This window comes from Rhinolophus sinicus, linkage group LG01 (assembly GCF_036562045.2).
Source record: "Rhinolophus sinicus isolate RSC01 linkage group LG01, ASM3656204v1, whole genome shotgun sequence".
Classification (NCBI taxonomy): Eukaryota; Metazoa; Chordata; class Mammalia; order Chiroptera; family Rhinolophidae; genus Rhinolophus; species Rhinolophus sinicus.
The window spans coordinates 70,180,066-70,194,042 of record NC_133751.1 but is presented as its reverse complement, the minus strand read 5'-3'; the positions used below and the strand labels follow the sequence as shown (position 1 = coordinate 70,194,042).

Here is a 13,977-nt window from a genome sequence, read left to right as displayed (position 1 = left end):
CTCTGGCTTGCAACAGACCCCCTTCCAAGAGGTTCCAAAACCAGCACACCCAATGGCCAGCTTCAGACCATACTGGAGAACCACCCAACTACCTCCACAAATGACACATCCAAAGAGCAGATTGGGCAGGCACCAGAGCCCTGCTAAAGCAAATCCTGCTCCATAGGTTCAGCCCCTGCACAACAGCTCCTCCACTGTAATCACAGCCAGTCCTCACAACCAATCTGCCTGAGGGTCAATCTCTCCCATTGATGTGCAAACAGCAACCAAGGCTCAACTACAATAGTAGAGCATACACAACCCACACGAGGGATGCATCTGGAGTACCCAGCTCAGGTGACCTGGGAGACTGTGCCCCTGGGCCCCACAGGATGCCTGCTAGATAAGACAACCCTAGTAAGACCTGGAGACATATCAGCTCTACCAATACATAGCAATAAACATAGGGAGGCAGTGAAAAGGAGAAGATAAACATATTCCAAATGAAAGAACAGAACAAAGCTCCAGAAAAAGAACTACACAAAATGGAGACAAGCAATTTACCAGATACAGAGTTCAAAACACTGGTTATAAGGATGCTCTGTGATCTCAGGGAGAATGTCAACAAAAAGATAGGAAACATAAAAATTGAGGTAAAAAACATAAAAAAGGACCAGTCAGAAGCAAAGAATACAATAACTGAAATAAAGGATACAATAACTGAAATGAAGAATACATTAGAGGGAATCAACAGTAGATTAGATGAAGGAGAGGATCAAATCAGCAATTTGGAAGATAACGTAGCAGATAACATCCAATCAGAACAGCAAAAAGAAAAAGGAATCCCCCCCAAAAAGAATTGTTTAAGGGGACTCTGGGACAACATTAAGCATAGCAACTTTCACATCATTGGGGTACCAGAAAGAAAAGAGAGAGAGCAAAGAATTGAAAACTTATTTGAAGAAATAATGACAGAAAACTTCCCAAACCTGGCAAATAAAATAGACATACAAGCCCAGGAAGCACAGAGAGTCCCAAACAAAATGAACTCAAAGAGGCCCACACCAAGACACATCATAATTAAAATGGCAAAGTTTAAAGACAAAGAGAGAATCTTAAAAGAAGCAAGAGAAAAGCAGTTAGTTACCTACAACGGAGCTCTCATAAGATTGTCAGCTGATTTCTCAACAGAAACTTTGCAGGCCAGAAGGGATTGGCACAAAATATTCAAAGTAATTAAAATCCAGGACCTACGCCCAAGATTACTCTACCCAGCAAAGCTATCAGTTAGAATCCAAGGACAGATAAAGAGCTTCCCAGACAAGAAAAAGCTAAAGGAGTTCATCACCACCAAACATTTCAGTATTACAAGAAATGTTAAAGGGACTTCTTTAAAAAGAAGAAGAAAAAAGAAATCGAACATATGAATAATAAAATGGCAATAGCTACATACCTATTAACAATTACTTTCAATGTAAATGAATTAAGTGCTCCAATCAAAAGAGATAGTGTGGCTCAATGAAAAAGAGTACAAAAACCCTTACATATGCTGTATACAAGACACTCACTTCATATCAAAAGACACACACAGAAAGTAAAGGGATGGAAAAAGATATTTCATGAAAATGGAAATGAAAACAAAAAACTGAAGTTACATCAGACAAAATAGACTTTAAAACAAAGGCTATATAACAAGAGACAAAGAAGGACCCAGTAATCCCACTTCTGGATATTTATCCAAACAAATCCAAAACATTACTTTGAAGGGACATGTGCATTCATATGTTCATTGCAGCATTGTTTACAATAGCCAAGATATGGAGGCAACCTGGATCTCCATCAATGGTGAATGAATAAAGAGATGACGAAATATTCTCAACCATGAAAAAGAATGAACTCTTGCCATCTACAACAACATGGATGGACCTAGAGAGTATTGTGCCGAGTGGAGTAAGATAGACAGAGAAAGACAAGTTCCATATGATTTCACATATATGTGGAATCTAAAGAACAAAATAAATGAACAAACAGAACAGATACATACTCATAGATACAGAGAACATTTTGATGGTTGCCATATGGGAGGGGAGTTGAGAGGATGGGTAAAAAAGAAAAAGGGATTAAGAGTTACAAATTGGTAGTTACAAAATAGTCAAGGGAATGTAAAGAATAGCGTAAGGAATATGGTCAATAATACTGTAATAACTATGTACGGTGCCAGATGGGTACTAAATTTATTGGGGTTACCTCTTTGTAAATTATATAAAAATTTAATCATTGTGTTATACACCTGAAACTAATATAATATTATATGTTAACTGTAATTAAAAAATAGAAAAAATATTTTAAAAAGAAGAATAATGGATGATGATTGGGAGATTAGAGCTAAATCTTCAAACTTTTTCTCTGAAGGGCCAGATAGCAAATACTTTAGGTTTGTAATCCATACAGTATCTGTCACAACTATTCAACTTTGCCTTCATAGCATTTGGAAGCACCTATAGACAACATGTAAGTGAATGGGGCTGGCTGTATTCCAATAGAACTTTATTTCCAAAATCAGGCAGCAAGCCAAATTTGGCCCACAGGCCACAGTTGTACAACCTCTGGATTAGAGGGTAATAGCAATGAATTGGGGAAGACAGGAATTGTATTTCTCAAATTGTGTTTTAGGTGATTCATGAAAATAGTTTTAGATGATTCATGAAAAAACTAAAAACCTTTAACTGTGGAAATTTCAAACATATACAAAATTATATAGAATAGTATTGTGAGCTCTCATGTGCTGAACATACAACTTCAACAATTGTCAACTCATAGGCAATCTCATTTCATTTAAATCCTACCAATTCCTCCCCCCACCCAGATTATTTTGAAGAAAATCTGACATCCTATTAATTTTAGAATGAACCTTTAAAAGATAAGGATGTTGCAAAAAATATGCTGCTGTAAAACTACTCCCAGAACTAATAAAACTAGTATGTCCTTAATGTCATCGAATATCCAGTCAGTCTCGTAATTTTAATTTTTACATTTTATTTAAGTTCAGATTCAAATTAACTCAATTTTTTGTGATTGTTTGATAGCGCTCATTTAATCTGAAGGTCATTTTAGATTTCTTATTTTTCTTTTGCAATGTAATTGTTGAGTAAATTTGATTATTTGTCCTGTAGCCTGGATTTTGCTCTTGCATTCCAATGGTATTTCCATATTCCTCTTTCACCGTTTAGTTACATACAAAGATTTGATCACATTAAGGTTTTTGTTGTTATTTTTTTGTTTTTATGTCAAGAGTACTTCACAGATGATGTTGCATACTTATATCAGAAGCACAGGTCTGGCCATGTGTTGTAAACAGCTACTGCTGCATATTGGCTAGATCCATTAATTCATTATGGGTTGCCAAATACTGATGTTCTAATTCTATTATTCCTTCATTTATTAGCTGAAGTATTTCTATGAAGAGAAACTTTCTCTCATCAAAAAATTATTTATTAGATATACAGTTTGTAAAATAAAAGCAGAATTGATACTTGATGCCTTCCCTTTATTTACCCGTTTTAAAAATGAATTGGTTCACTCTCATCCTTAGGTGACAATAAGTATTTTGTGTAAAGCATCATGAATTCACATGAATTTAAACATATTAATGAGTTTCAATTCATTATGGTTATTATCCTTATCGTGCTGAAAATGCCCCATATTAAATAATATAAGCTATTAACGTTTTATGATGTAAGTTGCAAATACTTCCCAATTTGTGATCTATCCTTAGTTTCTTATGATACTGTTTTCAGTGCAGAATAATCCTTACTTTTGTGAAATAAAATGTATCACTCTTTTTCCTTGTTGGTTCTGAGTCATAGTTAGGAAAAGTTTCCTCCTTTTCTGGATTATATAGAAATCTAGTCATGTTATTTCTAATACTTGCATGTTTTTTAATTAACATTTACATTTGTGATGTTAGATTTCAAGTGTAAAAAAAAGTACCTAAATTTAGGTTTTTTAATATCCTTAATGCTTCTTTCTATATATTTCTACTTTTTTTTCTTTTCTTTGGTTCACTTGAGAAATTTCTTATTGACCTCTTTTCCAACTCATTAATATATCTTTTGTGATGTCCAATAAATTTTCAATCCCATCAGATTAGTTCTTAATTTCTGATATTACATTTTTAAGTTACTGTTTTTGATAGATTTTTCATTCTTTTATGACAACCCCAGAATCTGGACAAACTTTACAAAACTGTAATACTTACGTATTTATGTAATGTACTTTAAAATATAATTAACATACCAAGTGGAATTCATGGACTTCACAAATATTAGTGCCTAGATAAGTCTCTGTTTAAAATAAATTTATGTAGCTAAAACAATTACAATAATTTCAAGTATAAAATTAAATAGTAGTAATGGTGGTATGCAAATATAGGGAAAAAATGTGATGGTGGTAAATAAATAACTCCATTTGGAAGTACTGTTATAGTTAAATGCCTTTAACCATAAAGGTCAGTGTTGTTGTTGTTGTTGTTGTTGTTTGTTTTTATGGGGATGGAGTGATATTTGGAAGCAATACAATAGAGAACAAGGCACTGACACCACCTCCTGATCATGAGGGAATAAGGGTACAAGAAAATAAACAACCACTATTTGAGAATGATGCAGGGAAGATGTGCCCTAATAGGAAGGCCTGGTTTCAATTAAGGAAAGGAGGAGGAAAGACTTATCAGTAAAGAGGATAGCTATCTGATGAGAGATGAAAATATAATAAAGTTCTAAAGGCTAGATACAGCATTCTCAAGCTGAGGAATGCTCCACTTATATATGCATAGTAGATAATAATAGGAATGTTCATACCGCATGATCCATTAATCGTACTTCTGGGAATTTTTCTTATGGAGCTGAATGGTCAGAAGAAAGCTATTAGTATAAGGCTGATCTTTGCTATATAGATTGTAATAGTTTAAATAAAGTAAAAACCCAAACTAAAAGAGGGTAATGATTCAATAATTGGATCTGACTAAACAAATAACGATGGGTATACATGATGGAATGACATAAAATCTCTAAAAATGTCCACCATGAATAGTTTAAGAATCATACAAAACACTTTTAAGTAAAAATATAGATAACATTTGTCGGTTAATAGGATTGCAAAATATGAGGAAAAAATGCATACAAACAAGATTTTATAGATATAGAAAAGATGAAAATAAAATTTTCAGGATATTAGGATAATAGAGTTGTTTTCATTTATAAATTATTCTTTGATGTTACAGTTTAGTCACAAATGCATATATATGTATGTATGTACATATATTTATATATAAATATATATATACATACACATATAAATTTATATATACATGTATGCATATATGAATATATAAATATGTATGTATGTTGTATATGTATGTATATATTCGTATATGTATATATAAATATATATTGTATGTATATATACATACATGTATATAAATTTTATATGTATATATGTACATATATACATATATATACACATATGTACATACATGTATATATAAATTTTTCCCAAAAAAGATACTATAAAACATATTTATCTCATATCATTTTAAAAATGAAAATAATTCATTAATTCCTCAGAATTTCCTTATATATATTTTGTATCATTCCTTCTATGGAGTACTATTTATAAGCTCTATAAAGACAATTATGAAGACAGTAAAAAAATCAGTGGTCACCAAGAGTTTGGTGGGATGGAGGGATGAATAGGCAGAGCACAGATGAATTTTAGGACAGTGAATTTGTTCTGTATGATGCCACAATGATGGACACATCATTATACATTTGTCAAAACTCATAGAATGTATAGCACTAAGAGTGAACCCTAATGTAAATAAACAAAGCACTTTGGGTGCTAATGATATGTCAGTGTCGGTTCATCGATTGTAACAAATGTACCAGCGTGGTTAAGGATGTTAATTGTGGGGGAGATTGTACATGCATGGGGGAAAAGGGTATATGGGAACTCTTTGTACTTTCCACTCAATTTTTCTGTTTTAGGTTCACAGACTTAAAAAATACTAAGTGTATTGAAATTTCAAAATGGACTATTAGAGCCTAGGTCGTAAAGTTTTATATTTGATCTGATTAAGGAAGTACGATCTGAAGACTAAAGCACCAATTTGGGGATAAAGCAGAGCAACATGCCAATTTGTGAGCTGGATTCTGTTAGGATAGATTCCCTCTAATTTTTCAGTGATAATCAGCTCTGTGCTTCTCGGTGGCTCTGTTGTGCAATTTATACAATGACGACTGTACTGGAATTTTGCCTCTTTACTTCACAGGTATATCCTAAGGACAGATTAATCTTTATACTAAAACTGTTCTCATTTCTTCGATAAAAAGCACTTTATAAACCAATCACAGATCCGTGTCTTTTCTACCTTGTGTTTTGTCACAGTTATACCAGATGAATGGACAAGCAACAATACAATAGAAACAGAGGTAAATCGGACTCTGGAAATACCATGTTTTCAAAATATCTCCTCAGAAATTTCATCTGAGTTCACCTTTTCATGGTTGGTGGTAAGTGTTGCCCTTTTCAGTGAGTAACTTCAATCATCTTTAAATATTAATGCAGTAAAAATGAATAACAAATATCAACAGGGAAAGCAGCATACTGGACAAGAGGCAGGCATTATGTGGAAGGTTGGGGAAATGGTGGGGGGGGCACTAGGATTCCTTCTAACTCAGCAAGTTTCTGGGTCTACAAATGCACTAATTTAGAAATCGTTTCTAAAGGTTAGTTTCTATTTCAAGCTATTAGGTTGATGCAAAAGTAATTGTGGTTTAAAAGGTTAAAAATAATTGCAAAACCATAATTACTTTTGCACCAACCTAATATATACCAAACCATGACTACAGAAAAGAGTGTGATGGTTCCCTGGAGAGGAGCCACGTCCAGCAGAAATCCCTACTCACAAATATCTGTGTTATACACAACATCTGCCAAGGGATAGACCCCCTTTTTCCAGAACCCTTACTAATGCATCCTGGGAAATACACAACATTGCTTTAGAACAGAAAACACAAACCTTAATGCTTATAAAAGATGGGTGAAAAATTTACCTGAGAGAAGCAGGACCTTTATTACAAATAGCCACTGCTCAGCTATCTTATTGCGACAGGGAGTGGCAGGCCCATAGTTGCTACGTTTTCTGACTTTAAAAATAAATTGAAAAATTTGGATTTTTATGAGAAATTTTCCAAGACAAGCTAACCAAATGGTAGACAGGTATTAGCCAATATACTAGGGGTGCCAAAAAGTTACATACACATGACTTGTATTCATCTTTTATTTTCAGTATATATTGAGCATTACAGTTTTAATAAAGTTTTTTCCTTTCTTAAAATGTGTATACTTTTTTTTGGCACCATCTGTATATAGCAGATCTCTAATACTATTAAATCGATGATAACACAAGACTAACACAATTATAGAAATAATCATAACACAGTTTTGAAAATTATGAGGGTATCCACTTAGGTGATCCAGAATATGACTCTATTAATTTTTTAAAATCATCACCATAAAAACACAAAATTTTAAAATTCTACAGAACTCATAGATCACCATGAATGTGGCAACTGATAGTTTGCAAAATACTGTATTTGCATGATTTATCAGTCATATTACAAATTACTTATATTTTTTAGACTGTCTCGCAAACTAGATCCTTCATATAAAAATATTTCTCTGGGGATGTGGCAAATCCAAAATAACTGACTTGCAAGTAGGCCTTAGAATACAACCTACTGATAATTTTTCCCTGTCTATATAATTTTTTGTACAGTCAGTAGAATAAAAGGAAAAAATATTCTAAAATAACTTTCTCAAACTGTCATATGTTCTACAATGTCTCTTTGTCATCTGTCAGAAAACACTCTTTTCCTTTTATAGGGTTTGGCTTCTAAAACGTAAGGCTTCCTGGGCATTAAGTCTCTCATTAGTGTATTAGTTGTTCTTAGCAACTGTGACACAATGTGGTTCTTAGAAAAATAAAAAAAAGCAGTGGGGATGACCTCAGGAGGACAGAAACCCACTAAACATTACAGTAATGGAAATGCACTTTCTATACTTTCCTTACATTTTTAATATTTTTGACCAACAGGTAAAAAGTTTCCACCCTAATTATCATAAATTCAGCTATCAATGGGAATAATAAATAATAATAAAATTTAACAAAGCTTTACTGTAGAGATTTTGCAGGCTAGTAAGTTGATCTTAAGAGTGTGTAATCCGTTTTTCCAAGCAAATGTAAAGCCTTCACTTGGCCTATGTCTTTAGTGTGACTCTGAGCTTCTCCAGGACGTTATCACTCACTTCAAACCTCTCTAGCATTTTGTATAGTGCCTAGAACATAGGCACTCAATAAATGTTGAATGGGTCTGTTTCTCTTTGTCTCCTTCCTCCACAGTCCTATTCATTGACCTCATATTAAACTGATGGGCACTAAATTGATGCTGGCTGTTCGACAGGTTAATGTGTAGCAGCTCATTATCAGTGACTAGATGACTGATAAGGTATCCTTATCTAGTAGTTTTCTTTAAGAAAACTAAGAAGGATAAATAGACATCATCTCTGGATCCTGCCAGGACATTTTGGATAAATGAGGGGCAGAGAATGCACCTAAGGTCACACAAACAGAGTGAGTCCTAAACCTCTGCTAGAACCTCAAAGCATGCTGTCACTTTAAAGAATGCATCATGATACAGACAACTTCAGGAATCTTTTTGAAAGAAACCTCTCCTCAAAGGGAGTATTATATTGGCAAATGTGCTGATTAAATTCCTACTGTGCAGTCCCTTTTTAAATGTCAAAATCTATTTGCTCCTCTGATTTACATCCGTACTCCACAGTGTCTGCAGCTGTGGGATTCAGTAAGTCTGATATGAAATTATTTTATTTCCTCTTATTAAGGAATAAACTGCAGCTCTTGGTGTCATGATTGTGATAGGTCTTCAGAGGACATAAATATCCCTTGTAATTCCATTTTAGTTCCTTAATCTCGTGTTAAACTGGCAATAGTAATCACAATGATAAGTCAGTTGTTCTCACAAGCAAGATATAACGTGGCCTTTTAGAAAAAGTTTAAGAAGTAGATATGGGGAAGATGAGCTCAGGAGGGCAGAAACCCCTTATGCCAAACACAGTAACTCTGGGAAGCTACACACACTCCCACTTCAAGTGTGTGTTAAATCTTGGAAACAATTTTATGAACTAAAATTATTTTAATCTAGGTCACTGGAAAACAAAAGGCGCATCTTCTTATATGTGGAATTTTATAAAATCTAATTAATTCAGTTATGATCTTCATGGAAAAGGTTATTATTGGGGTTCTTAGTTATCATTAAAAAATTATTTGGTATGTGTATCTGATTCCATAGTAAGGCTGTGTTAAATATGTTCATGGAATGGATCCTTTGCATTTTGTGTCCAACATTGAGCTAGCATGAGAGGTAACTAAGTAAATACAAAGGGTTAAACCTTCTGTGGACACTGAGGGTCCATGTGAATGATGGGGTGATGTGTAAGAAATCATAAAATATGTGTAGGTTTAGATGGGATGTAGCTGGTAGATAAAGGACAAGTGATATTTTCCCCATTTTATGTCCTTGGAACAAATATACAATAGTCATGAGGGAAATTCATATTCTGGTCGGTTTATTCTGGGAGCTTCCGTATACACTCTAATATTCTGTTTTCATTCCCAACTATTGTCCTGATTTCCCACGGTATAAATTTCACTTCAATCCAATAAGCATATGTGAATCTGTTTTAAGTGCTAGGTCCTACAGGGATACAAACTATATTGGACATATTTCCTACCATGAAATACAATTTTGATAAAAATGCAAAAAATACAGGGAAAATAGCTTGATTCTAACTAGATGGACTGGGAAAGCTTCTTTCAGAGATAACATTTGAGCTGGATAATTAAAGAACTGTTGGCCAGCAAAGACAGACATGCACTACACCAAGACCCTGGGACCTGTGAGTACAAGTTGGTAATGGGGGGGTGAGGGGGAGAGGCAGGTATTGAGGAAATGTTTGTTCCCAAAGTTGGTAGATAAAGAGAAACCCACAATTACTCTCTTTAAAATTGTGACAAGGAAGAGAGGATATTTCAGCAAATAGTTCAATATTAGCAATAAAGGAATATAACTAAAATCTAGATGCTTATATTTCTTTAAATTTGTATCTATAAATGTATCTTTTCAATATACTCTTTAATATTTATGATATACAAAAGATACATTTACAGATAAAATTTATCTATTTTGGTTTTGGGATGCTTTCTTTTTTATTTTCATTTTTATTTATTTTTATTTTTCAATTACAGTTGACATTCTATTAGTTTCAGGTGTACAGCATAGTAGTTAGACATTACTATAACTTACAAAGTAATCCCCCTGATAAGTCTAGTACCCACCTGGCTCCATATATAGTTATTATAATATTATTGACAATATTCCCTATGCTGCACTGTTTTGTAACTGCCAATTTGTACTTCTTAATCCCTTCTCCTTTTTTGCTCAGACCCCTAACCCCCTCCCATCTGGCAATCATCATTTTGTTCTCTGTATCTATGAGTCTATTTCTGTTTTGTTTGTTTGTTTTGTTCTTTTGATTCCACATATAAGTGAGATCATATGGTATTTGTCTTTCTCTGTCTGACTTATTTCACTTAACATAATACCCTCTAGGTCCATCCATGTTGTCACAAATGGTAAGATTTCACTCATTTTATGGCCAAGTAATATTCCACTGTATATATGTATCACCTCTTCTTTATTGAATCGTCGTCTATCAGTGGGCACTTTGGTTGTTTCCATATCTTGGCTATTGTAAATAATGCTGCAGTGAACATAAGGATGCACATAAATTTTTTCAAATTAGTGTTTTGTATTTCTTTGGATAAATACCCAGAAGTGGAATTCCTGGGTCATAAGGTACTTCTATTTTTAAATTTTTGAGGAATCTCCATACTGTTTTCCATAGTGGCTGCACCAGTTTGCAATCCCACCAACAGTGCACGAGGGTTCCCTTTTCTCCATGTCCTCACCAACACTTGTTATTTGATGATTTATTGATGATAACCACTCTGACAGGTGTAAACTGATATCTCATTGTGGTTTTAATTTGCATTTCTCTGATGATTCATGACATTGAGCATTTTTTCATATGTCTCTTGGCCATCTCTATATCCTTCAAAGAAATGTCTATTCAAGTCCTCTGCCCATTTTTTAAATTGGATTGTTTGTTGTTTTGGTGTTAAGTTGTATGAGTTCTTTATCAATTTTAGCTATTAATCCCTGATGGGATTTTCTTTTTTTTTTTTTTTGGGGGGGGGGTTATATCTCCTTGAGCAAGGGAAACAAAAGAAAAAAATAAACAAATGGAACTACATCAAACTAAATGTTTTTTGCACAGCAAAGGAATCCATCAACAAAACAAAAAGACAACCTACCAAATAAAAAAAAGTATTTGCCAATGATACAGTATGGCAGTTACAAAATAGCCACAGAGATCGTGGGGCCAGAGTCCCAGAAAGCAGTTTCCAGGCTCTCAGCCTTAGTGGAAAGGTGCTTGCTCGGGTAGTAGATGGCCATCAGCTGTTACCAGTTAGCCATTAGCCACCAATGTAGCTGCCATGGCTACGCTGGCAAGGAGGTTGGTTGTTGGTTGGTTGGCAGATAAGGGATGGCAGATTGCAGTTAGCAAGTGGGGTCAGTTGGCAGAGAATCGGACCTCAGGTTGCAGATAGTGTGGCTCCTGCTTCCTGTGTCTCGCCCAGCCACCAGCGAGAATATAGTGGTATGACTCCCCTATCTATGGCTCCGTGGGTGTTCCTTTTTGGCCTCACCATATGCTGCATTCTTGTGTGGGGAGCGGGACCAGGGACCCCACATAACACCCTGCATGATAGGGATGTGAAGTGCAGCATAGGGAATATTGTCAGTAATACTGCAATAACTATATGTGGTACTAGGTGGGTACTAGACTTATCTGGGGAGTCACTTTGTAAGTTATATAAATGTCTAACCACTATGCTGTACACCTGAAAACTAATATAATATTGAATGTCAACAGTATTCGAAAAATAAAAATAAAAAAGTTAGCATTCCAAAACCAAATAAACAAATGATTAAATAAAATTTTATCTATAACTGTACCTTTTCACTATACTCTTTTTTAATATTTGTGATGTCTTATATTGAAACAAAAAGTGAAATGGTGCCACAAACAATGCTGGTTTCCCATGCCTAGAAGCCTAGCTATTCAGAAAACAAAATTGACAGCTTCTCGTTGATGGCAGCTGACTCTAATTGTCTTTACCATAATCAAAATTAGAGTGCTAGCCAATCTACAGAGTGTTGACAACCAGTTTCGATAATTAGAAAAATATTGTTCTGGTGTTCTGCAAAGTAGATGTGGCGAGCTTTGCAAGCAGCTGCTTTGACAGCACTAACTGGATAGAGAATAAATGGAAGAAATGTGAAGATAGGATACTATTTGGAAATAAAGAAGTAGCAATTGATACAGTTAACAGAATTTATTGAATGAGCCCTATACACTCAACACCTGCATGTGCTATGGGCAACACAGCCAACTCTGACATGGAGCTTGGGCCATCCAGAAATGAAATAACATCACTAAATCAAATAGTATCAAGGTCCCCTTATCTGGATTGAAAATTCTCATTCTAGTACAGAAATAGGAAAGTCTCCACAAATTATTTTCAGGTTTATCGGGTTTTTAAGGGATATACGGAAGCAGTATTTCATGATTCTATATGACCCCACCCAGCCCTCATCATGCAAATTATTTTATGGAACTCCTGTACCTAACTTAATTATGCATTTATTTCTCTTCTATGGGTCTGATTTTGTATTTGTTTTTCTTGTGAAGTTGTTCTCCTCAAATAAACTCTAAGCAGAAAAGTGAAGGATTGTTCATTCTACTGCTTTTGTGAGGCTATATATAGCAAAGCCTTTAACAGCATGAATTTTGGAGGGAAATTGTTGTTTTCAAATCCTGGCTCTGCAATCACTCGCTGTGTGACCTAAGAGCTAGGTTTAGGATGAGTAGGGCTTTAACTTGGGGGTACAATTTATGGGAGCACCAAAGGGAAAAAAATCAATAATCAAGATACAAATATGAATAAGATATTTTTATATCACAATTTAGGGAAAGTCAATGATGAACAAATATTAACATTTTTAGATAAAGGCAAGCTGTGGTTTGTTTTGAGAGCTTGCTATGCTGTTCAAGGAACAATATTTTCCAATCAACCTGTGGTCCCTGGTCCTTTGTGGCATCATGTCTCCCATGGGTACATGGATAAGAGAGTTGACAGAAGAGAATGGATTGAGTAATGACTGACTTTATGTGGTCACTCTTTACAGTTTTAATTGGAGAGTTTTTATTAACTTCCTCTACTTAGTCAAAATATGGGAGGATATTTTGATAAGTGCATATAGGGGCACACATTTTTCCTTTTGTCTCAGAACTCATGTCTTGGATATGTTTCCTAACCTGTTTTAGTTCCCTCTATAAAAAGGGACCATTATAGTACCGACCTCATGGCATTTTTGTGAGGTGTAAATAAGGTAACACAACTAAATAACTTAGTACATTCCTATACTCAGTATGTATTAAAAACTCATTTCCAAAGGGTTAGTTTTATAACTCTCCATAATTCCTCAATTTAATCGGGCAAATAATGATTACTCCTGAAATAGCTAGGCAATCATCAGTGAGGCTGGAGGACAGGGAATTTGTATTAATTGAACATCTATTGAGTATCAGGATTAGAGTACGTTGGCTAATTCAATCTACATTTCCTATTCAATCATAAGGATTCAACAAGTTGAAAGTCCCAGGAAGTTTTAGAAGTATTTACTAATATTTTAAAAAGTTGTCAAATTTTTTTCTTTGAAGAACAAGAAAAGA

General features: G+C 34.4%; 1 protein-coding gene across 2 annotated transcripts in view; it reads left to right on the top strand.

Moving 5' to 3' along the window:
* The window catches only part of CD96 (CD96 molecule), a 90,189-nt gene that overhangs the window by 13,721 nt on the left and 62,491 nt on the right, over nt 1–13,977 (top strand). For both annotated transcript variants that reach the window (XM_019715190.2, XM_074332170.1), the window contains exon 3: nt 6,421–6,545. In XM_019715190.2, the coding sequence (XP_019570749.2) occupies nt 6,421–6,545 (125 nt within the window). The remainder of the gene's footprint in view (nt 1–6,420; nt 6,546–13,977) is intronic.